This window comes from Pocillopora damicornis, chromosome 13, assembly GCF_964200805.1.
Source record: "Pocillopora damicornis chromosome 13, jaPocDami1.2, whole genome shotgun sequence".
Lineage (NCBI taxonomy): Eukaryota > Metazoa > Cnidaria > Anthozoa > Scleractinia > Pocilloporidae > Pocillopora > Pocillopora damicornis.
The window spans coordinates 1,468,557-1,490,864 of NC_142682.1; the positions used below are offsets into that span (position 1 = coordinate 1,468,557).

General features: G+C 37.6%; 3 protein-coding genes and 1 long non-coding RNA gene across 4 annotated transcripts; 3 read left to right on the forward strand and 1 right to left on the reverse strand.

The window, feature by feature from the left end:
• The first annotated feature begins 6,793 nt into the window (after window positions 1-6,793).
• LOC113673191 (uncharacterized) lies at window positions 6,794-14,057 on the forward strand. Its single transcript, XM_027189563.2, has 12 exons — window positions 6,794-7,722; window positions 8,376-8,453; window positions 8,975-9,159; window positions 9,728-9,809; window positions 10,250-10,498; window positions 10,828-10,888; window positions 11,007-11,169; window positions 11,699-11,897; window positions 12,127-12,193; window positions 12,464-12,513; window positions 12,607-12,870; window positions 13,314-14,057. The coding sequence occupies exons 1-12, from the start codon at window positions 7,656-7,658 to the stop codon at window positions 13,385-13,387; spliced, it is 1,539 nt and encodes a 512-aa protein (XP_027045364.2). The 5' UTR covers window positions 6,794-7,655; the 3' UTR covers window positions 13,388-14,057.
• LOC149034943 (uncharacterized) lies at window positions 8,595-22,189 on the reverse strand. Its single transcript, XR_016182656.1, has 2 exons — window positions 21,994-22,189; window positions 8,595-9,146 (listed from the first exon to the last, which is right to left on the reverse strand). It is a non-coding gene; the product is annotated as an uncharacterized LOC149034943 (long non-coding RNA).
• Window positions 15,383-17,340, forward strand: LOC113673189 (substance-P receptor). Its single transcript, XM_027189561.2, has one exon. It carries the CDS (start codon window positions 15,549-15,551, stop codon window positions 16,584-16,586), a length of 1,038 nt encoding a protein of 345 aa, XP_027045362.2. The 5' UTR covers window positions 15,383-15,548; the 3' UTR covers window positions 16,587-17,340.
• On the forward strand, window positions 17,479-19,202 carry LOC113673190 (neuropeptide Y receptor type 2-like). The gene has a single exon (XM_027189562.2). It carries the CDS (start codon window positions 17,828-17,830, stop codon window positions 18,938-18,940), a length of 1,113 nt encoding a protein of 370 aa, XP_027045363.2. The 5' UTR covers window positions 17,479-17,827; the 3' UTR covers window positions 18,941-19,202.
• Window positions 22,190-22,308: the final 119 nt, after the last annotated feature.

A 22,308-nucleotide genomic window follows, 5' to 3' on the forward strand; every position in this document is an offset into this window, starting at 1 on the left:
GTCACATTCCGGTCATGAATTTCATGATTTCTCTTAACGAAAAGAAAATGTTGAGGCCAATCCTCAACAAGAGAACAATTTTGTTTTCCTAAGTCCGTTCCATTCCATTTTTGTAATTATACTCCCAGCATGCTTAGTGAGCGCGTCTCAGTGTCGTCGTGTAGCGAGAAAGAAACCATGTGCTTTGTAACGCGCTAGTCCCCGGGAGTTTCTCATCGTATGGTGAGTCTTAGGAGCTCGTGTATTTCCAAATCCCGTTCCAACAGTGATTAAGTGTTTGTTTTGTAGGTTTTTACTTGCGAGGTGAAGCTTGTTAGCCAAAGATGAGACTCCAATTCCGATCCTGTTGTGTTGTTAAGAAAATATGCTGAGTGTGCAACTCTCGATTATTAAACCTTGTGTTCAAGAACCCTTGTGTTGTGAAGGTGCGTTCTTTGTCCCCTGCACAGAAAACAAAGCCAGTATGTCAAAAACGTAAAAGAAATTATTTTTTAAATATAAGATTAGAGAAAAGTAGTTAAAAATTAAATTAGCGAGGAAAAAAAATTTTAACTGCTTACCGTTTGTCAGAGAGGCTCGTCGTTCTCCTGAGGCCTCGGGCGCCGTCGAAGCGATGAATTGGCGGGGAAGCTTTCACTTCTAGGCCGGTCAGTACCTCTTATTTGCCTTCCTCTACCTCTCCCCCTCCCTCTTCCTCTCCTCTTGTTCCTTTGCTGACGGTGGTTGTCAGGTAATCGCTCTTCTGGATGATCTTTCCCAAAGCCACGGTTTAGGTTAATAACACAGCAAAAATATAGAAATCCAGCCGCTATAACGCACAGACCCAGTAATATTACAGCTTGCTCAAAGCCCAACTTCATTTCGACTTCGATAACAACAGTGAACACAACTTTGTAACTTTAAGTTGAGTTAGCGCGACGACAGGCGGACTTGAAATGATTCAGTATTATATCAATGCCGAAGGAATCTAGTTTTAATTTCATGAAGTATGTTATATGACAGGTGTCCTTCACTGCATGTGGTTGCACGTGAACGTGATTTTACTGCCCAACTTCACCCACCCTCACCCACACTTTCTGGTTTGTCGTTGTGACCATTACTCCCTCTCCCCTAGAATACTTTCCTAGCCATTCTAGAATTTTCGGTCTCGACATTATAAATCCATTATGATTGCTTAAACTGAACTTAAACCCGCACACCAGAAAATACGCCTGCCACATAAACTAATCGAAACTGAAGCAAGCTAACCTCAGCGTAGCCTGCAATGCAGGCGTCTTATTAGTGCGAGCTATCGTTATAAGCTCGCAATCGTTTATCCGACCGGCCATGTTTGATATGCAGTTAGAGGGGGCGGTGGGGGTAGAGGGCGGGGGAAGCGCGAGAAGACACTTGCCGGAAGAGGCTGTTAAAACGCTATACGCCCTCTGAGTAGTTGCAAAGTTTGCATTTCCGGAAATAGGCAGGTAACCGATAAAAATGAGTTAAAACAAACACACGTTTCAGCCAGAAAAGAAAGGGCTTCGACAAAACCTCCTCTGCGGTCGCAAATATGAGCTGATATTTGCTGTACTCTATCATTTCCAAACGAAAATCCTTGAGTATAGCTGCCGTAAATCTATTTGACAATTTTTCTTTTTTCTTCTTTTGGTCGTAAACGATACTTTGAAGCAACAAACAACTGCACTCGGAGGTTTACCCGCCACGATTTGTTTGATGCAAACCGGCATACTAATTAGGTGAAACGGTGTAGCTATTTTTTTCATCAAGGAAAAAACTGGCTCCACAAAAACGTTCTCTGCTGACGCAAATACAAGTTGATATTTGCCACACTCTATGTCCTCCAAATGTCAGTAAGTGGGCGTAAGCTACCGTTAATCCGATCGATGATGCTTATTTCATTTGATCACAAACATTACGTTGAAACGGACAAACGACAACTACGTCCGAAGGTTTCCCGTCATAATTTCTTTCATAAAAACCAGCACCTGAAATATCTGGGTTTTCCAAAAGCCAGTTGCCAACACGGCAAGTAAATCCTGGAACCAGTGTAGAAATTGGATCTTTTTGTTCCGATCTTAATGCGCGAGACATGTTAAATTACGAAAGACACTTGGTGCTTCCTTAAGAGCGGAATCGAAACTTATAACTTCACGATCAGAGTTCGCCATATTCCTCTTCACCAGTAAGAGCGAAATGTCACGCTCAAATGATTGACGGCGTGTAACTGACAGCTGGGGCTTAATCGCACCAATTAGGAACTCCGTTCGCCCGCGAACGGAGTTTTTATGACAACACAACGATGACTTCGGGCAGGCGTAATCTTCCCTCCCCCTCCCCCACCCCGCCCCCTTGACACAAATTTATTACTCTCCCCAGCCTTCCGCTGTCATTAAAATCAAAGATGGCGGCCATAATATTTGTTATGAAATTACTGAACACTCGCTCGCCAAATTATTTCGTCTATTTTCAGCAGCTGGTGATCGTATCCGACCGATCTTATGGTCGCCAGACATTAAACGGCTCAAGACTGAACCTTCCTTATCCTCAAAGAACAACAATGACTTAACACTGCTAGCCTTTTTTGATGAACGTTGAGCGCTTTGAACGGTTTCTAGCTAAAAAGGATTTCTTACTGGCATATACCTGGCTTCTAAACGGGTAAAATATTGGTAAGGTAATCATATGATTTCGAATGCAATTTGGAATAAAGAGGCGCGAAAAATTTCTCAAAGACCGCGTGTAAATGGATGCATCAGATGCTAGGCTTGATTACAGGCTTTAGAATAAGGACGACCGCTTTAGCCATTTTAAGCCCATCTGCACAATTATAAATATCCGGTGGTTTCTCGGAATCATGGGAGTCCTCACGCTATAATAATAATAATAATAATAATAATAAGTCTTTATTAAGCACTCTAAACAACAAACGTGTTTAGTTACAATGATATGAAATCAGCAAGTATAAAACTAATAAACTAACTAAATTACTAACTGAATAACTAATAAGAGAACAAACATCTATTAATAAAGGTCCTTTTGAAACGTTCAGTTCTGACAAGCGGGAGAATATAATTATGGCGCCTCTTACGTAGCGTATCCATTGTTCGCTCTGGTGGCAAAAGGTCATCTAAAGCTGTTGGAAAATCGCTGTCGGTGATCTTGGCCCACAACTTCTTATCTTTTAGAATAATAATATTTTCAATCGAAAAAAGCTCTTTACAGTAGCCAAGCTTAAAAGCTCTCTTGAACAGCCTGTCTATGCGACTCAGATACTTATGATAATACGCGCAGCCCCATACTTCTACAGCATATGTAAATATAGGTAGAATAAGACTGATAAAGAGAAGATGAAGATGATCCAGCGGCAGTCCATAGAATTTACAAACACGTAAGATGTACAGACGACTACTGGCTTTCGATATAATATTATCAAAATGTAAATCCCAGTTACACGGATCAGATTGAAAAGTTACACCCAACAACTTCAGACATGGTTTACGCTCTATAGAAACCAGAGGAGCAGGTAAGGCCTTAGTGGATTTGCCTCTAAGAAGCATCTCCCACGTTTTCTTGAAGTTTAGTTGCATACGATTAGCAGATGTCCATGCGACGATCGATCGGACCTCCTCAGCTGCTAAATTGCCGTTATTAGCCAGCGATTTTACTGGAATACTTAATGTTAAATCATCAGCATATTTCACAAGTAAATTCTGATTTGGTAGAATGGCCTTAATATCATTGACCATAATAGAAAATAGTATAGGGCCTAAAACTGTCCCCTGAGGGACACCTCTATTGATATTTACATAGTCCGTGACAATGGCATCAACAACAACTCTTTGTTTCCTGTTCTGTAAAAAACTAATAATCCAATTGGTCACGTATGGATTTATATCAAGTGTTTTCAACTTAGAGCAGAGGATATCACGAGGGACCGAATCAAAAGCTTTGCTGAAATCACTGGAGAGTCATCTCTTCATCCGAATTTCTGTATCGTTAAGATAAGCTTGCTGTTGGTTGTGTGAATTTTGAAATCTTTTTGCTTAGTTTCTAAAAAGAGAACAACTAAGCATGAATACCCAAGGATATACAAAGCAGAGTAGTATTTGTTGATCTTAACGATGAAAGCATTTATACTTTCGACCTTTAAGTAGTGATTCAGTGCCTCACAGGTAAGTTTAACATGGATTTTTCGTTACTGTACTGAGAATTCGAACGTTATCTATATAAATATATAAATATTATCCACCCAACGTTATACTTTGGAATATAGACAAGCATTTTAGCGAACATTATTATTCTCAAAGAGCCGACGAGACATTTTGCCAGCCGTAAGCAGTTTGGGCGCAGTCTTAGAAGCCGAAACTTCCACTTTCAATTACCACCAGATCTTGAACCCGCGCGCCTCTTTAACAGTTCCCATGAAGTTTTTTCTTAATCTCGTTTCTAAATAGAAGGAAAAGGATAGCTTAATTTAACGTTGACGAAACGCTTAGTCGGAGAGCTAATTTACAAGTTTTCCGCAAAATTGAAAGATAATAAAAGTAACACAATGATAGCACTCATCAAAACCAAACAATATTATCGAACGTGATTGGTTATCACCAGCTGTCTTGAATTAATAGGACAGTGTAAAGTATCCGTCATGTGCACGTGCTCTTGTCGCGTACTTCACGAGTAAACTATTGTTTTCTTAAAAAATTATATAACCGATGGTCAGTTTCTTTCTCAAATTTTGTTAAAGTTTTGATTAATTGGTAACAGGGCTTCGTGTTGTCTTTACATGGTTTTTGTACGGGTTTCATTTGAGATAAAAAGTTATTTTTAGTATTATTTTTCTTTTGCGAAATTGTTAGGTAATTGTCATACATTATGTTACAATTAACGTTGCATGGTTAAGTTGAGATAACGATGAAAGTTGAGGTTCTCGGCTTATAGCCAGGATCAGCATACAGCCGAGTATAAACGGAAACATTCAATGTTCCCTCACTAATTCAGAACTTTGAAAACTAAATAAGAATATTTATTACAAAGATATCTATTACAGCTTTCTGACCATCCCCCCAAGACCCATACAATGGCTCTTCGATAAAATTATCTAATAAGAGCTTTTAAAACTAAATAAAGATACTTATTAGCGTCATCTCCTACAGAAAGAATCACGCAATATTCTAGGAACTCAAATCAATCGGTCATTGCCATAATCAATTTTTTTTTCACCTCAGAAAACAGCGAAAAATGTGACTTGGATGGGACGCCTGAGCGCATTATCTCGAGATGTTGAGTTTATTAACATGTTTAAGTGGATTTTAAGTAGTCAGGAGTCATTCTTCACAATTTTGGCTGAGTTAGTCACTTGTTATACTTGTAAATCTTCTGCATATTCAGCCCCTTTTGTTCCTTTTTTGTTCAACCTCGCCTTTCGTCTAAGGGCCTTCTAAAACCAGTTATGATTTATCGCCATGGGATGGGGATTTTGTTTGAGTAAGAATAAAATTTACCTTCGAGGTAAATTTCTTGAGTGCTCTCCAAACTTCCCAAATGCTTCATATCTCGATGAACACGCAGCTGACGTATGTACCAATTGTTTTATAACATTTTCAACCCGAAGGAAAATTTTTCTCGAGGGATTTGTTTGCAGACCTCATGAGCGTGCACAATAGGAATATGAAGCACGCTCGCGCAATTGAATTTGATCAGACAAATTTACTAGCTATGTTATAATGCCATTTGGTAAGAACATCTGATGGCAATTTGCTTAGGGTTTTCTCTCGAACAGAAAATGCAAGATCAGGCCAACTGGGACTCGTTTAAAACACAAACAATCAATTCTCTTCTAGAAACACTTCATTTATGATACATTCTCAAACAGTTTAGAAATATTTCCAGTTATAATTTGTCAACATATTTAGATCAGTGATCACAGGAACCAGCTGGTGACCACAATTATTGTATGACATGGTTTCGGTCAAGAACTGATCTGCTTCTGTAAGTTTGCTCTACGCGGTTTTTTTCTTGCACGGGATCAAAGCGGGCAATCCCGAGCGGGTAGATGGGCCCATGTTGCCCGCTTAGGTAGTATAACACAGAACACAAGATTTTCTCATATTAAATTATATGGATACCATCGAACTGCTTGAAACGCAGTACAACAATATGTGACCAAGACGCGAATGGTCAAACATGATCATTTAATACGAAAATTGTAGAAGACAAATCAAGCTTTGATATTTTTGAGTTATGATAGATATGAAAAAGTTTATTTAAGCCCACAAGACCGAGTCTGGACTACTTTTCTAAACAGGAATGATGAGGCGAAATAAAATGAGCGAAAACTTTGAGAAGGTTAAATGCATCAGAAAAAAAAACAGTAACCAAGAGACTTATGATGCGTAGTACTGCGCATGTCGATTTTACAAATTTAAAAAACGTAGTGTATTTATATGAATACTTATTTTTGAGAAAAAGAAGGCTTCGTTCTATTTATTTTTGTAATTATTACAATGTTATAATACCTGTGCTTAAATTTATGTATTTAGAGCAAATAAAAGAACTATTTTTAATACCAAAATTTTGGAGAATTTTTCTCATTGGCTTACAAACTCTCTCAATTTTAAAGCATCTGCACCTGCAAACTCCGAGTGTGAAACTAGAAAGGAAACACTTTTCACTTTCAGCCTGACCGACACATCAATTTAATGTGTTTTACACATTACGTCTACGATATTTCTTATCTTAATGAAAATCTTTAGTGAGTACTTATTCTGTTTTTTTTTTTTTTTTCTACAAATTTTTCAGTATATCTCCATACAGGATAGCAAGACCCTTCTGTGTTTTTAACCCTTCCATGCATGGATATTTAAAAAGGGACAATTTGAAAATTTAAATTATTTTTATCTTGTTGTTTCTCTTTGATACTTTTGGCTTCCGCTCGAAAATAATTCTGTTAAACTTGGCGTTACTCGGGATATTTTAACAATACGTTAGAAATACCTGATACCCATTGTTTTTCGTGATACATATTACTTTCATCACGGTTCGAACGATATGTCGTACTTTATACTATTTCTTATTTTCCAGGCTTAATTCATGACGTTTTTATGACGTTATTAAAATTGTCCAATCAATTTTAAGCTTGTCAAGTAAGAAGTCATTTATGATTAAAAGAAAACCGCGTAAACAAAAGGCCGACAAAGATGAAGTTGACAGAGCAATTGTAGAACAAAGTAAACATGAGTTATTTTTAAAAATGAACGAAAAAAGGTTTTTTTTTAGTTGAAAATACAGCGGTTTTTTTGTTGTAACCGGTCGAGTTCAGATTCGAAATCAGTTTGTTCCTTAACGAGCCTGCATGAAACAGTAGCCTTCTTGTGTAGAGAAGAAAAACACGAACTAAGATAGAATCTTATTGTTCTGTATCATCATCGTTTACAAAGAAAATTTCATTAAAATTCGTTAAATGCGCATCTGTGTTTGTGTTTCACTGGCCGGGTGTTTTACTGTTAATTCATAATGCGCAATGATTGATGTTACATTTTTCCAACAGTGAAAACAAGACTGGAAGTGAACCGGTCTCTGTTTGAAGTTGCGTCAAGAGCATGTAAGGAAAAGAAAAACCAATTTTCCCTATTGTAAGGTCTCTAGTCTGAGGTACAATGCGGTCTGAGACAATTTTAAGACTGCCTTTGTTTTTCAAGGTCATTCTGCTGTTCGTAGTACAAGGTAAGCGGTTAGATTGCCGTTTGAATGAATTTAAAAATGATTAGAAATCGCATCTTAATGCTTTCATAGTTTTACTATACAGAGCTGCCTAAGGAAACTGCCTATTTTTGTCAAAGGAAAACGAATTTTCATATTCCACGACTCTTTTGCGTCACGTCTCTTATTCCAAGTCTCTTTTCCTAGCATAAGCTTGAATACGTGCAAAATGTTCCTGTGTCTGTTTATTGACTTTTCATTAGCGGAGCAGATGAGACAATTCAAAATGCCATCTGGAAAAAAACATAATTTATAGAGTTTCACAGCGAGATCGGTACATTTTTATTTATCGGAACAATAGATGTGCATTCGTAACTGATTTGGCCACTGTGCTAAAGTAGAATTGAAGATTTCTCTTAACGAAGTACTTTATTAAAGGAGAGGCTGTCATTTGGGCTAATAAACTGATTAAAAGTTGAAATTATTTTTGGCTTAATATCCAGACTCAAAAAGACATCGAAAAAATACAAAAAGATCCATTGTTTAGGTTTGGTTCAATCTTGCAAAAGATACTCGCCACAAAATACGAAAGGATAAAAGATTTTTTTCAATGAAATCCTTAATGCATATAGGATTTATCTGAGATTAATGCATGGTGACTACTCCTTCGTTCACAGGGACGTGCGATAAGGAATTTGCATTAACAGGTACAACTTTTCTTCAAGCACAGCGCGGAGAGTTGATTACAATTAAAGGTACGTCGGTTTTTTTTCCCATCAATCTGGCATAAGAGGGTCATCAGGTTTTCAAGACTTTCAAATCTTTGAATAAGTTCATTTCTAACCTTGTTGATGCACCTGAGAAGTTTGGGAAACGCAAGAGAAGGGTTAAAGTTGTCCAAGACGCTGTCGGCTTGTTTAATGCTCTCCAAATTTCCCATACGCTTTCATATTAGATCTTGATATATTCAGTTAAAAACACAAACTATTTATCAATAACATAGAGGGGACAGTGTGTATACAAAAAAATGCGTTTTGTACGTGCATGACTGCAGAGTTCTGACGATACAGGCTGAAGAGAGTATAATGACGGAAAAAGGATCCTACTGGCAGGTGAAAACGACATTAAAAGAGTTTTCGCAAGCGAAAAAATGCTCTTTGGTTTGTGCTAAAATAGCGAAGAATTTTTTTCCTTTAGTAACAAGCTTGAGCTCGCATTTAAACTCGATTGAAACTTTGCAGTCAAAACCTGATAATACTAATATTAATTTTCACAGGTTATTATAAATATTGTCTTACACCTTCGTTCTATTGTCCGTCCTGCGTACGACAAGTGTATCTGAATCTCTTCAACAAAAGCATCTGTCTTGCGTCCTTTGGAAAAGCGCAGCTGGACTGTCAGGAAAAACATTTCTCTCAGCCATTTACTGCTCCCAATTCTGGTGGTACCTATGAAATTAAGGTAATTATAGCTTAATACAATATGACCCTGCTAACATGTAAGGGAAATAAAAAAAAAAAAAGCAATTGGAGTCATCAAGAACATCCAGGTTGAACTAGGTGATAAATGAAGCTAAAAAGGACAGGCTTCTGCTTTGATTTTGTGGGGTACTGTTGTGGATAATCCAAATCTTTCCATAGACATTAAATTTGTCGGAAATGAAAATGCCCGAGGGTACTATTGTTCTAAAGGTGACTTCCTTTTTGAATTGTCTGGAGGGGCGACGAGCGGGAAACAGATTCTACCATTTCTGATCTGCAGTTTTCCTTACTCCTCGTTTAATCATGATTGGTTGCATTGATTGGTGATCATGTGGCGTTGAATAGATTTATTTACTCCCACCAGCGATACATTTTAAACAAATGTTTCCTCGCGGAATAAATGTTACTGAAAGTGAAAGTGCGTGATCAGCACGTTGCAAAGGCCAGTGGTCAGACGCCCATTTTGCTGGACCAAATTTTTTAGCTCGAGACTATTTTATGTATTTTAAATGCCGTCCATCATGATCTAACAGAATATTTATTTTCAGATGGAAGAAATACTGGATTTTAGCTGTGTGCTAAGCCGAAAATCAAACACCGGCCTATCGCTTGGTACAGTTTTAGTTAAAGGTTGGTTGACGACAGACTTATGAGGAGTTTTGACGGTAACATTGCAGTTCATAGTTGTGTCCAATTATTTTTCGATGAAAATACTTGTTGAAAGTCATGCCACTCAAGAAGCTAGAGTTGCTCTCGGCTACGCCTCGAGCAACTCTTACTCATCTTTCGTGCTCTCCAAACTTCCCGCGTGCTTCATATCTCGATGAACGCACGCTGACGTATGAACAAATTGTTAATTATCAAGTAGCTCATTGCATCGTGAGGATAATTATGAAGCGACGGAAAGGAGAATATATACTATATAATATAAGAATATTATAATCTTAGAGGGGTTTTGTGCTCTTTTCCCAGAGGATGAGAATACGTGCGCTGTAATAATGCTTTTGCAGCCCTTGAAGAAGGAATCCATTGACAAGTTATTCCGACATAAAATTTCATTCGTTTCTTAGAACCACCAACCATCATCAACGGCTCCAGTTTTCTATTTGAAGTTTTCACAGGAGATTCCTTGACACTTCGATGCTCTGCGCGCGGCTATCCTACACCAGCAGTCCGCTGGTACAAAGACAGTAAACTGGTCCATAATGATACAAGTCTTGAGCTCTCCTCGATCAAACAGTCCGATGCAGGACTCTATGCTTGTAATGCGTCAAACGTCGCTGGGAGTGACTCTCGTGTTGTGGAGGTCCTGGTGAGAGGTGGGTGTTCACGAGGATTTTCACATGACCCATACGGCTCCGCGCGCGATTTCATTGAAAAGAATTGAAAAAAGAAAGCATTCCCGTGTAAAAGCTGGGGTTGATGGTGCATAAAGGGCCGCACCTGCAGGCCATAAGTCCCAGCTCAAGGCCTTGCGAGAAGCGCGGCAAAAAAAACGGGTGCAAAGAAAGGAAGAAGGAGTAAAATCGGCAGCCATAAATTGCTGTTGACCGAGAATTAGGGGAAAAAGATCCCAGGAGTTTAAAGTTTAAGGTTTATTTGTAAAGTCTTTAAACCGTGAAATTAAGCATTAATTTTCTTTTTGCAGCAAGGAGACCTACAGTACACCAGACCGTATCAACATACGATGTCAACAATTTGTTTCAAAAGTGAGTGAGAACTGAAATAATTTTTTGCTCACAGATTACATTGTTTTCCTGCAACCAACATCTTATTAAGTTTTCTTCATCATGAGTTATTAATTTCTGTGCTTACATCCTTTTATAGTGATTCAGTAACTTTTACAGTAATTTTATCGCACGACTTGTGGTCGCGTGACACTGCCTTTAATACAATATTGGTTTGGACTCTTCCTTACTACGCGAGTATGCTGAATCACGTGCCTTTGACAAATGTGTCTAGTCCTTACCCTGGAGAGTATAATTTTAAGGTGAGCTCATGAAAAAAATACGTAAGGCTCATTTACCTTAGGCTTCATTTCCTGCTGTTCGATTCGTAGTTTTGTTGCATGCCAAGGAGGTAACCTCTCAATTGTCCGTTGATTATAAAAAAGTTCGAAAGCTTAGGGCCAACTGAAAGCGTTTTCGAGACAACGTCTTTTCTAGCACGCAGTGTCTTTTAAAAAGCCAATTGACTGAAGTTCTGAGACTTAAGTCATGACCGTCTCAGTGAAAAGAAGAAGAGTCGTTAACTTTCGGCAGATGTTCAATTCAGCTCGGGGCATTTGCCTCACACGACTTTATTGCATAAGGAAAGCCTATACAATGCTTATTTAATCAAAGCCAATAGTGGTTTCTTACGGCTAACAGCTTCGCCAATAGTTTTCAGTTATCTTTCTCTAGGTTAATGGTATCGTCATGAATTGTTATTCAAGCGAGGCGCGCAGACGCCATAAGACAATTAAATGCAAATGACATTTTTAACTCAATCCTACTTTTGTAATTTTTTATGTTTGTTAGATTGGAGAAATTCAGCCCGGGTCATCAAAGCAAATTAACATCACGGTCCAAATTGATCCTAAACGTGTGCTTTCTGTTGGAAAATACTTCCTGTCTGTACCAAGCTTCATTCTGTATGAACAACGCATGGCAAGTAATGCTGCCAAGTTGTTCGTGGGCTCAATAGAGTCCGTAACGCTTAACTTTACAGTGAGAGAAGGTAATTAAATATGGCGGACAACGAGAGAATTTGGACCTCGATTTAACCTCAAAAATCAATTATTTAAATTTTCAGGGGATAATATGCGAAGCTAACTTAAAGATTTCAATTTTGTCAGTAATAGATATGGTAGTAACGAATTCGAATATTTGAAAGAAAGTAGTGAGTTGTTAGATTTGTAAAATTATGTTTGGTAGATCTTAAAGAATATTTTTCTATATCTTGTTAGATGCTCAGAGAGGATTTCTGTTGAATCCATTGTTTGACGAAGTATACCTCTGCCAAGAGAAGAAAAGGTCATTAAATTACTTGCAAGAGAGCATGATTTCTTGCTTAGTAGTTAAAATTATATAAGATCTTCGTAAAATTACAGTTAAAAAGGATAGCGCTCTCGTACTGCCCCTGGCGGTAGAGACGAATAACGACGAGTCAACAATTAACCGCTAAAACAGAGGAATGTTCACCTAAAAAAACATAAGCATTGTAAGTGATCGGCGTTAGTAATCCACTGATTTCGTAATTTTTGCGGTTTGTAATCTTTACTTTATTGTCGTCCTCTTCTATAGTGATTTGAAACCTTCCTGTTACTTTTCAAATGATGGTGTTCAATGGATTGGTATGTATAAGTAATGCTTTCTCGTTAAAGTTGTCCAATGTATTTTATTTCAATGCCGCTATGAAGCAAAGACTGGCATCTTTTTACCCATAGGGCTAGATCCGCGAGTGAAAATGATTTTTGGGATGACTGTTCGTGGATCGTACAAAAGGATTTTTGGCTTGGGAACAGATAGTCGATGTCACGCAGTCAGTAGGGATGGCGTTACTTGGAGTTGCATTTTGCCTGAGAAATGGAAACGGGAATCGTCTTCTAGGGATTTCGTACCTGCTATTTCAGTTCCTGAAAGGCTCAAGTCTGATCTGCCCGAAAGCAATTACATTGCTACGAAAACTGATGGAACAGTCTCATATGGAGGTAAAGTATGATATTTCATTGTTATTGTCAATGGCGACTGGGTGTCTTATAGGATAGTGCAATGTAATCGGGATTAAATATCAGATTTCGTATCTTAGGGAAAGTCTTGACTCCAGTGTTGATTGTCTGCACCAAGGAGTACTTATGGGTTGATATGTCTGGGAAATGTTACAAGTATTTGAGGGTAACTAGCTGCGATGAGCTATGTACAGCATTTTACCCTGGAGAATAGCAACACCCCTAATGACCTCTTTCCTTAGAAATCAGAATATTTTATAGTAGTTGCAGTCTACAAGCTGCTTGAATTTTTCTCTTGTTTTTTTACTCTCCTTCTATCATTTTATGAAACAGAGTGTTCAAAGCAGGCATGTATCTCTTGCCTTTGCAATCACGGTATCACTGGCTTTTAGTTTTAGTGTTATTATTTTTGCCTTTCGTTTCAGCATCAGCGAAAGGTTTACACATGAAGATCAGATCAGGAGTATGGAACTTAGTAGCCTCTTGGGAGTGTCCATAACAGTCGTATCGTAGAAACTGTAATGGAAATGAGAAACTTGTTCATGACCTCTACATAACGTCGTAGGTTTCATATTGTTTCTGCTGACCCTATGTCTGGCATTACATGCACACCACTGGAAGTATAAAGTGATCTCCAAGCAAGTCCCTTTTCGCTTTGCGCGGTGAGACAAATTCCTTTTGAATCGGGTACACTTAGCATAACATTGTTAAATCCTGCCACCTTAAATTCTCGTTGGTGCATCAAAGTCCAACGATGTTGGACTTATACTGGACCATTGTTAGGGTATATTTCACCTACGGAAAAATACGTTGTAAAGGTATCTTATATGGCCATTTATCTATGTAACTTTACTTCATATGGTAATCGTTACAGCAGAGTGACTTCTAAGCAACACAATCTATCACGGACTGAGCTAAGCCCACGGCGAAGGGTTCAGTCGCCATTGACAAAAACTTACAGCAATCTCTCCTAGAACCTCTAGGGTGTATAAAACTTTCTAGGCATACAGAAGTAGCGCTCCATAGCTTCTCCAAACAGTCGGTCTCCGCTCTGCCGATAACAACAAAGCTACGTGGATGACTGATGCTTTAAGTACACTTACGACGCATTCTATTCCCACGGCGTGATGACATGTAAAATACTTTACCAGATTAAATTTGGTCAGAAATTGAAGCATAAAATAATTTTATCTACGAATTTGACAATAGGAAGTATCTTGTAACTGTCCTGTAAAATCTTTAAAAATAATTCATATTTACAGTACAGTTTGTCGTGCATATTCATCTGAGACATCCACCAATTTCCTTAAAAACATTATCAATCAAACAAATTGCAAAATCTAATGTAGACAAGCTTTTGACCAGATTGTTTACTTTGGCAGTTTGACATGAGGTGTCAAACTGTCGATCTTCGGGCCTAGAAATAGCCAGTTCAATTTCGTTCAAACGGTGCTTTTCAAACGAAATAACTGACTTTGCATTTTCGTTTATGTCTAAGCGTTGCTTTAAAAAGACTATTATTTTGCCTTTAGAGAGCTTAGAGAGGCTGAAACATACAAATATAAATTTGTTTGCAACTACATACTAATTTTCTCTCTTGTTGAATTATGGAATACGCCAATTAAAATGTGCGGTAATTGACTATCAGGAAAAGGAGATCACAATGATGTAGTTTTTGTGGAGACAGACTTAGATTAAGCAGGCTTCCGCTCATATTTTCCCTTGCCTCGGTTTTGCATTAGTAAGAAGAATAAAAAGTAAATTACCTCGACATCAATATAAATGATTACTATTTTTTTATCAATAATTTTCATTGTTGCACCTTTATGAGAAAGTATCTGCAAACATGGAACTACGAAAGGGCCCATTTTATATTGGTGAAGTTTTGTCTTGGAATTTTGCAATATTCTAGAAAAACTTAAAATGAGCTAATTTAGGGATCAAAACTGCCATTAAAAATTGCTTATCCGTTCCTATTTTTTGTCCTTTTAAGCCACCTTCCTTTAGTACTTAATATTGCCTCTTCATCTTTAAGTTTTCCATCTTTTTTTTTATTAATGTCCTGTGACTATACCTTTGTTTTTTTACTGAGCACATAAAATTGGTCATTTCAATATTTTTCATTAAGACTAATGAATTATGTGTTGCCTCAGAATATTGCTGGTGTACTTATGACAGCTGAAACAATATATTTCCCAAATAATAAAAATTAATTTAAGAATGTGCCACCTTGGCGACTGTAGCGTTTTCGCAAACAAAATCATATCTAAAGTGTTTAGTGCCCGTAGACCTCATTTCTTTTCTGGAGTGGCTGTTGTACTCACTACAAATAAAACTTTTTATCGAAACGTTTATCATTGTAAGACTTTTGAGGTCATCTTTTACTAGCTATCAGCACAATCCTCCCACATGATAAGCAATTTATTTGAATTTATTCAAAAATTAACATGACATTAACATCAGAATCGATATTTGCTTTGGTGTTCCATTTGACGCCAAAGTTGATGTATGCAGTTTTTAAAATTGTTGGTAAGCGATTTTAATTTCAAAGACGACAAACCTCGTAAAGACAACATCTACAACTTTGTTCCGAAAATTAAACAAGAAATGCAGATCTGAACGGTAGGAACGAAATATTTCATTTTGACTCTTACATCGGAATGGAAAACAGCACTAACTCCTCAACTGGAGGCTCTCAGGGAGAAAGCTTTGAGTTCAGACTCACAAAGGCAACAATTTGCATGTTTGTTCTCGTCATGTCCTTAATTGAAAACATGTTGGTGCTAGTGATTCTTAAGAAGAACCATCAAAACCGTATGAGAACAGCTAATACCTTTTTCATCGCAAACATGTCAGTGGCCGACGTTCTGTTCGCTTTACAGAACATACCCCATGCTTATAACAATTATTTACTGAAAGAACGATGGAATCTTCAAGGATGGGTTGGAATTGCATTATGCAAGATCGATATGTTCTTTTCTCTTATAACTATAGTTACTGGAAATCTTACTATCTTAGCCATTGCCGTGGATCGAGTGTTTGCAGTGTACGTTCCGCTCAAGAAGATCATCACCCGAAGAATCTGTTTTATGATCATATTTGTGACATGGTTAATACCCACGCTTTTCGCTTCACCCTTACTGTACTACGGTGACTTAATAATTAGAAACGGTGTCATCTCGTGTAATCTCACAGATAGAAGGATTCTGAAAACGTGGTACATGGTTTTGGCGGGAATTTTAGCCACAACTCTCGCCACCATCCTGGTGTTGTATACAGCCATTGGTTTCAAGCTTTCGGGTCGAAAATTTCCTGGCAATGCAAGTCAAAAAAATCGCGAGCGCAGATTGAAAAGAAATCGCGATATTTTTAAGATGCTCATTACTTTGATTGTCGTGTTTTACATCTGTTCCTTGCCAATTCTGAGTTTACATGTGTCTTTGGTCCTTGGTTTCTACGAATTGTTAAAAATAAACCACATCCGGTTTATTGCATTTTTGTTATACTTCTCGAACGGTGCCATAAATCCAATTATTTACCTCATTTTCAATGAGAGCTTTCGTGATGGGATCAAGGCTGCTCTGTCTCATTGCAAATGCTCTAGGAGTCTTGCTTACTCTATTGAAACTGAGGCTGCTGCAAGGAAAAAAAGCACAGATGATGGAAATGATGGACTGAGATCCTCGACTCAGTTGTAAATTCAGAAGGAGGGAGCGAGGAATCCTCACTCACGCTGGAACTTTGACGTGTATGAACAAGAAAACTTCTCTATGAAAACCAATTAAACATATGAATCGGCAAAGAACTTGGCTTGTCATCAACAACTGTCGACGAGGAGTCACTCTCAGCATTATGATTATCAAAATTCACCTTACACTTCTTACCAGATTTGCCATGAGAATGTCTCCGTTTCCTTATGAAAAATCATCGTAACTTCACACCTAAACTGTCAAGAGAAGTCGTCAAGGGACGTCTTAGCCATTTTAGGTGGGGCCATTACAAAACATTGCCAAATGGACTCCATACTTAACGAGAATTATTCAATCGTTTTTTCGTTTGCTGCATGTAAACGCCTGTTTATCTACTACAATCTTTAAAATTTTTAAATGTAAGCCAGAAAAGTTTGAATACCAACGACTGATCGAAAATATATGATATGGAAGACAAAAAAATGACAAACACTGAACTTACTTGAGAAATTTATTACACACCATCTAAATATTTCATCAGGCACGAGTAGTGACAATCCTCCTAGAGTCGCGGATATGGTTTATTGCATAGTAAGACCCGTGATTGTACATGTCAGACTTATCAAGTTGCATCTATTGATAACAGAAGTCGTTTAAAATGTCTACGTTTTCGTTCTAAAAGGCAGTCACCTGCGATCAAAAAGATGATATTGATATCTCCGTACAAATACTAACGACAATAAAAAGTTCTCTGCGGGTGTTATTCTGGTCTCTTACACTTTATTTGAAAACGGGTCTGGCATTTGCTCGTTAAATAAATTGACATGTCCATGACGGTTTTTTGGTTTAAATTTTCAATTATTTAGTTTGAGTAGTTTGCTCGGAGAGAGATCGAGAGCTTGGGAGGTAGTGGTGAACATTAGAAAACGTTTTAATGAAATGTGGCCATTACCAATGATGCCAGTTTGTTTGTTTTAATGTGAGTAACGATTTTGTAATGAAAATATTCATATGCAATGAAAACTGAAATATGATTTGAATTAGGGAGCGACACAAAAAATTATTCCAGTGTTGCAAAAAGCGAATTTTGTGCAACCAAAAGACAACCAATTGATTCTCGAGATGAAATTAACGTTAATGGCTTTTTTTTAAAAAGTTCGCTTAAATTAGGCATGTACGTGTCCTTTGCTTAAACATCTGAAAGCTGACGCCTATGAGCAGAAGCGTCGTTTAAAATAGTGCAATGCAAAATGATTCTCGAGAACACAACAAATTTGAGCGATTGCTCCACTGCATTGTCTGAGCCAAATGAAGATTCACAGATTACAGGGCTTGCAACTGGAAGGTTTTTCCTAGTGTCCGCATATTACCTTACAGCTTTTCTCTCTCTGGTTGGAAATGCAGTCGTCATCAGGGTATTTAGACGAATTGGGAGCAAGTCGCGAAGAAGAGTCCATCATCTTTTCATAATGAACTTGTCCCTAGCCGACTTGTTGTTTTCGATAGAAAATATCCCAATAATCTACACTCACTTGATACTGGACGGAGCATGGCAAATTCGTGGCCGTTCTGGAAATTATCTCTGCCAGCTTGATATGTTCTTCTCAGCGCTCTTAATTCTGACCTCGAATCTGACCATTTTAGCTACCGCCGTGGAGAAGTTTTTGGCGATATTTTTCCCATTGAAGGCATTAATTTCCACGAAACGGGCATATTTTATAATCTTATCTACTTGGCTTGTCAGCGGTATTTATTGTGCACCATTATTTTCCTTTGCGTACCTTGAGAAAGACAATGAAGATCCCGATGGAAAGGTAACATGTACTGCCTGCCTCAGCTGTGAAAAAGTTATCCGCTGGTTTATTTTTCAAACTGTGCTATTAGCAGCCGGGTTTGTCGTCACACTGGCTCTTTATTCTGCCATTCTGTTAAAGATATGGCTTCGGAAAGTACCGGGGATTCAACTTTACGACGTTAAGGGAAAGAAACCAGCCAAGAAACATAAAGCTTTGAAGTTACTGGCGACTTTAGTTTTTGTATTTTACATTTCCTTTATTCCATTCTGGATTTATCAGCTTTCTCTTCACTTCAACTTCTACAAAAAACTTGGTTCGTACTACAGCATAATTTCAGCTTTCTTAATGCTTTGTAATGGAGCAATAAATCCTGTGATCTACTCTACATTTAACTCTGATATTCGCCGTGAATTTAAAGTTTTATTTACATGCAAATCGCCCAGTTCAGCGATCACACTGCAATCGTATAGCAACAGGAGGCAACTCAATGGAAAAAAGCAGTTTAGTACCGAAAGGAACGCGCCCTGTGTTAACAATGATACCCTATATGAAGACTCGCGCTTATAACAGCTAACGCTACGTAAATACAACATAATAAACGCAACACTATTCTAGCTTTAAAGGTGCGAAACAAAGTGTACGGAAATTAATTGTTCCACGGCTATCTTGTCGTTAGTGACAAGCAAAAATGAAATGTTTGAAGTTATTTCCGATTCATTGGTCAGTAGAAAAACAGACATTTATAGTTGTCTTTAGTTTAACTCTATTAAAAATATTGTCCATAATAGTTTTTCGAAAATTAAAATTGATTAAAGCGGAGACAGACCAACTTAAGTGTCAATTTTGCGAATTTTGTAAGCTTGACTAAATCAATTGTCAGAATTACCCTAAAATTGCTTAAAACCAAGCTACTGTCAAATGAGATAGGAAATGATCTAGCGTCTCACTTCAAGACTCTCCCGTGCCCCCTCCCCTAAGTAAAGCGGAGGCACCTGTAATAAAGCGCTTATTCCTTGTATTTACGCTTATGGAGCTGCGCTCCTTTCGGTCAGCGCCTAAATTAAAATGAGTTTAGTAAGTGTTTCCCTTGGCCACATGACCACCTGAAAAAGTTATAATTTGTTAAGTCATCTAAGTCTAATGTCTCTTGTTAATGGTTTTGCTCAGAACTAGCTTCAGGTTGTTGACATACCTGCCAACGTCATAGATAAACGTCCATATACCACGAAAAAATGATTCAATATTGAAAGTGCTCTGTGAGCAAACGCGTGAATTGACAGATGGCTTACATAATTTTTTGGATTATGTTTAAGGTTAGCTGGCTTAGGGAATGTTGTGGTTGATTGTCATATTTAGAGAACGAGCAGTAGTTCAGTGTTCGCTAATGTAGCAAAGAAGCAAAGCAACGTTTGGATAAGAAGGCATTACAATTGAAATGATCATGCTATTGCATTTGACGAGGGTGGATGATGTCATGTGTTTTAAACGTATATCATTTCTGTTTCTGGTTCAAAATAAAAGGTTGAAAGTAAATGTGGGTGAAAAGTGAAATTTACTGTCTATTATTGTAAATATTAGAAAATCAAGGCAACACTTTCTTAATGAAAACATTAACGATTCCCTCTTTATCAAATGAGACAAACGGGAACGAGTTTTGAGTGATATAACTAAGCCATGACTGCCACCGTCATTTTGGATCTCCGCCTGTGTAGATTTTAGTCACCTGGTAGGCAACGTATAATCAATAACAAGATAGAATTTCAGTTCAGGCCTATTTATCAATTTTGTGGTATATAACTTTCGCATTTTAGTACGTAATATGTATTTTGAATCTTCAAATTATCTTAAAAGAAAATTGTTCTTTAAAAATTCACTGAAAATCGGTAGCTAAAATTGTTTGTTTAGGTGTTATTAGATTTTCGTGATAACTTTCGTTAGTCGCCGGCATCTTCTGTTGTTTCACACAGGAAAAACACACGATACGAAACGTAATGATCGATTTTGTCTTCAATCCCACGCCGTAACAGAAAAAGCTTTTGAACATCTGTAAACTCCGAGCCCTTCGCAGTAAGTGATATTTTCAATGAATCTTCGGATTGTCTTCAAGTTCAAGGATTGTAAATTACGTTTTATGAAAAACGAAGGTTGTTCTGTTATTTCAGTGTGAATCCTTGCATGCCTGCCAGTCGCTGGCGCCGCTTGTTGAAACTAAAACGAAAAAAAAATTATTTTAAGATTATCATTGGCTTCTTTGTCACCCCACCACTATTCTTAGCAACAAAGGTCGCCATTTCGTTCGTTTATTGCTCGCCAAAAACTATCAAATGCACTCAAAAGCCTAAAATCGAAAAAAAGTTTACAGGAATCGACCAATCGAGCGAGCGAGCGAGCGAGCGAGTGCCATTCCCCACATCGTATCAACAACTCGCTCTTGCGCATGCGCGCAATTCACGAGTTAAAAATGATCAAGATTATCAAAAATTTATTTTATTCAAGTACCTCAGTTCTACCATAATAATACGAGTTTTGAGCCTCTGGGCTATTTTCCGGTAATTTTCATCTTTTTTATCAGTCAACTTTTATCATTGATCTTAGTGACAAAATCGATCATTTCAACAGGACGGAAAGAAGTGATTCTATAAAAAGCTTCCGTGGGCGAGGCTGCAAGTCGTTATATTACATGATATCTGGGTTAAAAAAAAAAGGGACTCTTTGGAGGGAATAAAGACGAATACTTCCGCTGTTGATAGCTGATCTATCTCCCCTCCTATTTTTTAGCACCTGTCAGTGAAAGGCAATATTGCAGACAGTGTTTTTTCACTGGTCAGCTGACAAACCTAATTCGACCATTTAAAATAAAACTTTCAAGTAAATTAAACTTTTGAGCAAATACTTAGTTCACGTTAGAATATACTGATAATTTCTATTTACTGTTTTGTTTTAATAATTTGAGTTCAGTAATAAATCATTATGGGTATTTAGATGCAATCTTGCATGGATTTTCACCTTAAGTGATTTTGCTTGCGTTCAAAGGCAGAATTGTTCCTGTGTCGTGCTTTATCACATTTTCACGAGCAAGGGCATATATAATAGCGCTTCTCTCTACTGATCTTCTTTTTCTGTGTAATTGATGCAATCTTACGTGGAGTTTCACCTTAACTGATGTGTGCGTGTTCAACAGGGCAAAATGATTGTGCCGTGAGTGCAAAGGTTTATCTGACAGGACTCTCTCTAAATACTGTTCCACAAGACATTATAACGAACACAAAAGGTGGAGAATTTGGTGAAGATAAAAATAAAAAGCACTTGTAGATAACATCTTGGATCACCATAGATAAATACTCGTCGTAATACTGTGTCTCGTGTCTTGCTAGAAATGCTTGCTAAAAATAACCTTCCAAAAACATTCTCGGCGACAGAATTCTGCTCTGAACAGCAGCTGATTTTTTATTTAATGTCGCAGTTTCCGCTAAGTCCTCTTTTCTATCAACTTTCATTGTCTAGTGTATGGACACTGTCGTCATCATTTTTTTATGGTTTTTTTTTCAATTCTAGGATTCTGCATGCAGCTATTATGCCCTCAAGAGTAAATGATTATCTTATATTGTGTACGCACGTACCGTTGTTAGCCCGTCCAACGTCTGTTTTGTTTGATGCAAGCTGCAGTCCACACCATTATCACAAAGACTTTTCAATTCGTTCTACGATTTTTCGGTTTTATTTGTCTATCTATGCCTTTGCTCCAACTGTCTAGATCCTCTTTTGAAGTTAACTTGAACGTGAATCCCAGCGATACCGCCGAAAGTCATTCTAAAAGTATCACAACATGTTTTATTGAAATATTCTGTCAACTTCCTGTGACCTAAAATATATTATACAACAATATTACTTCTCGGTTTTGTAACTTGGCTCATAATAGCGCCAACATTATGATA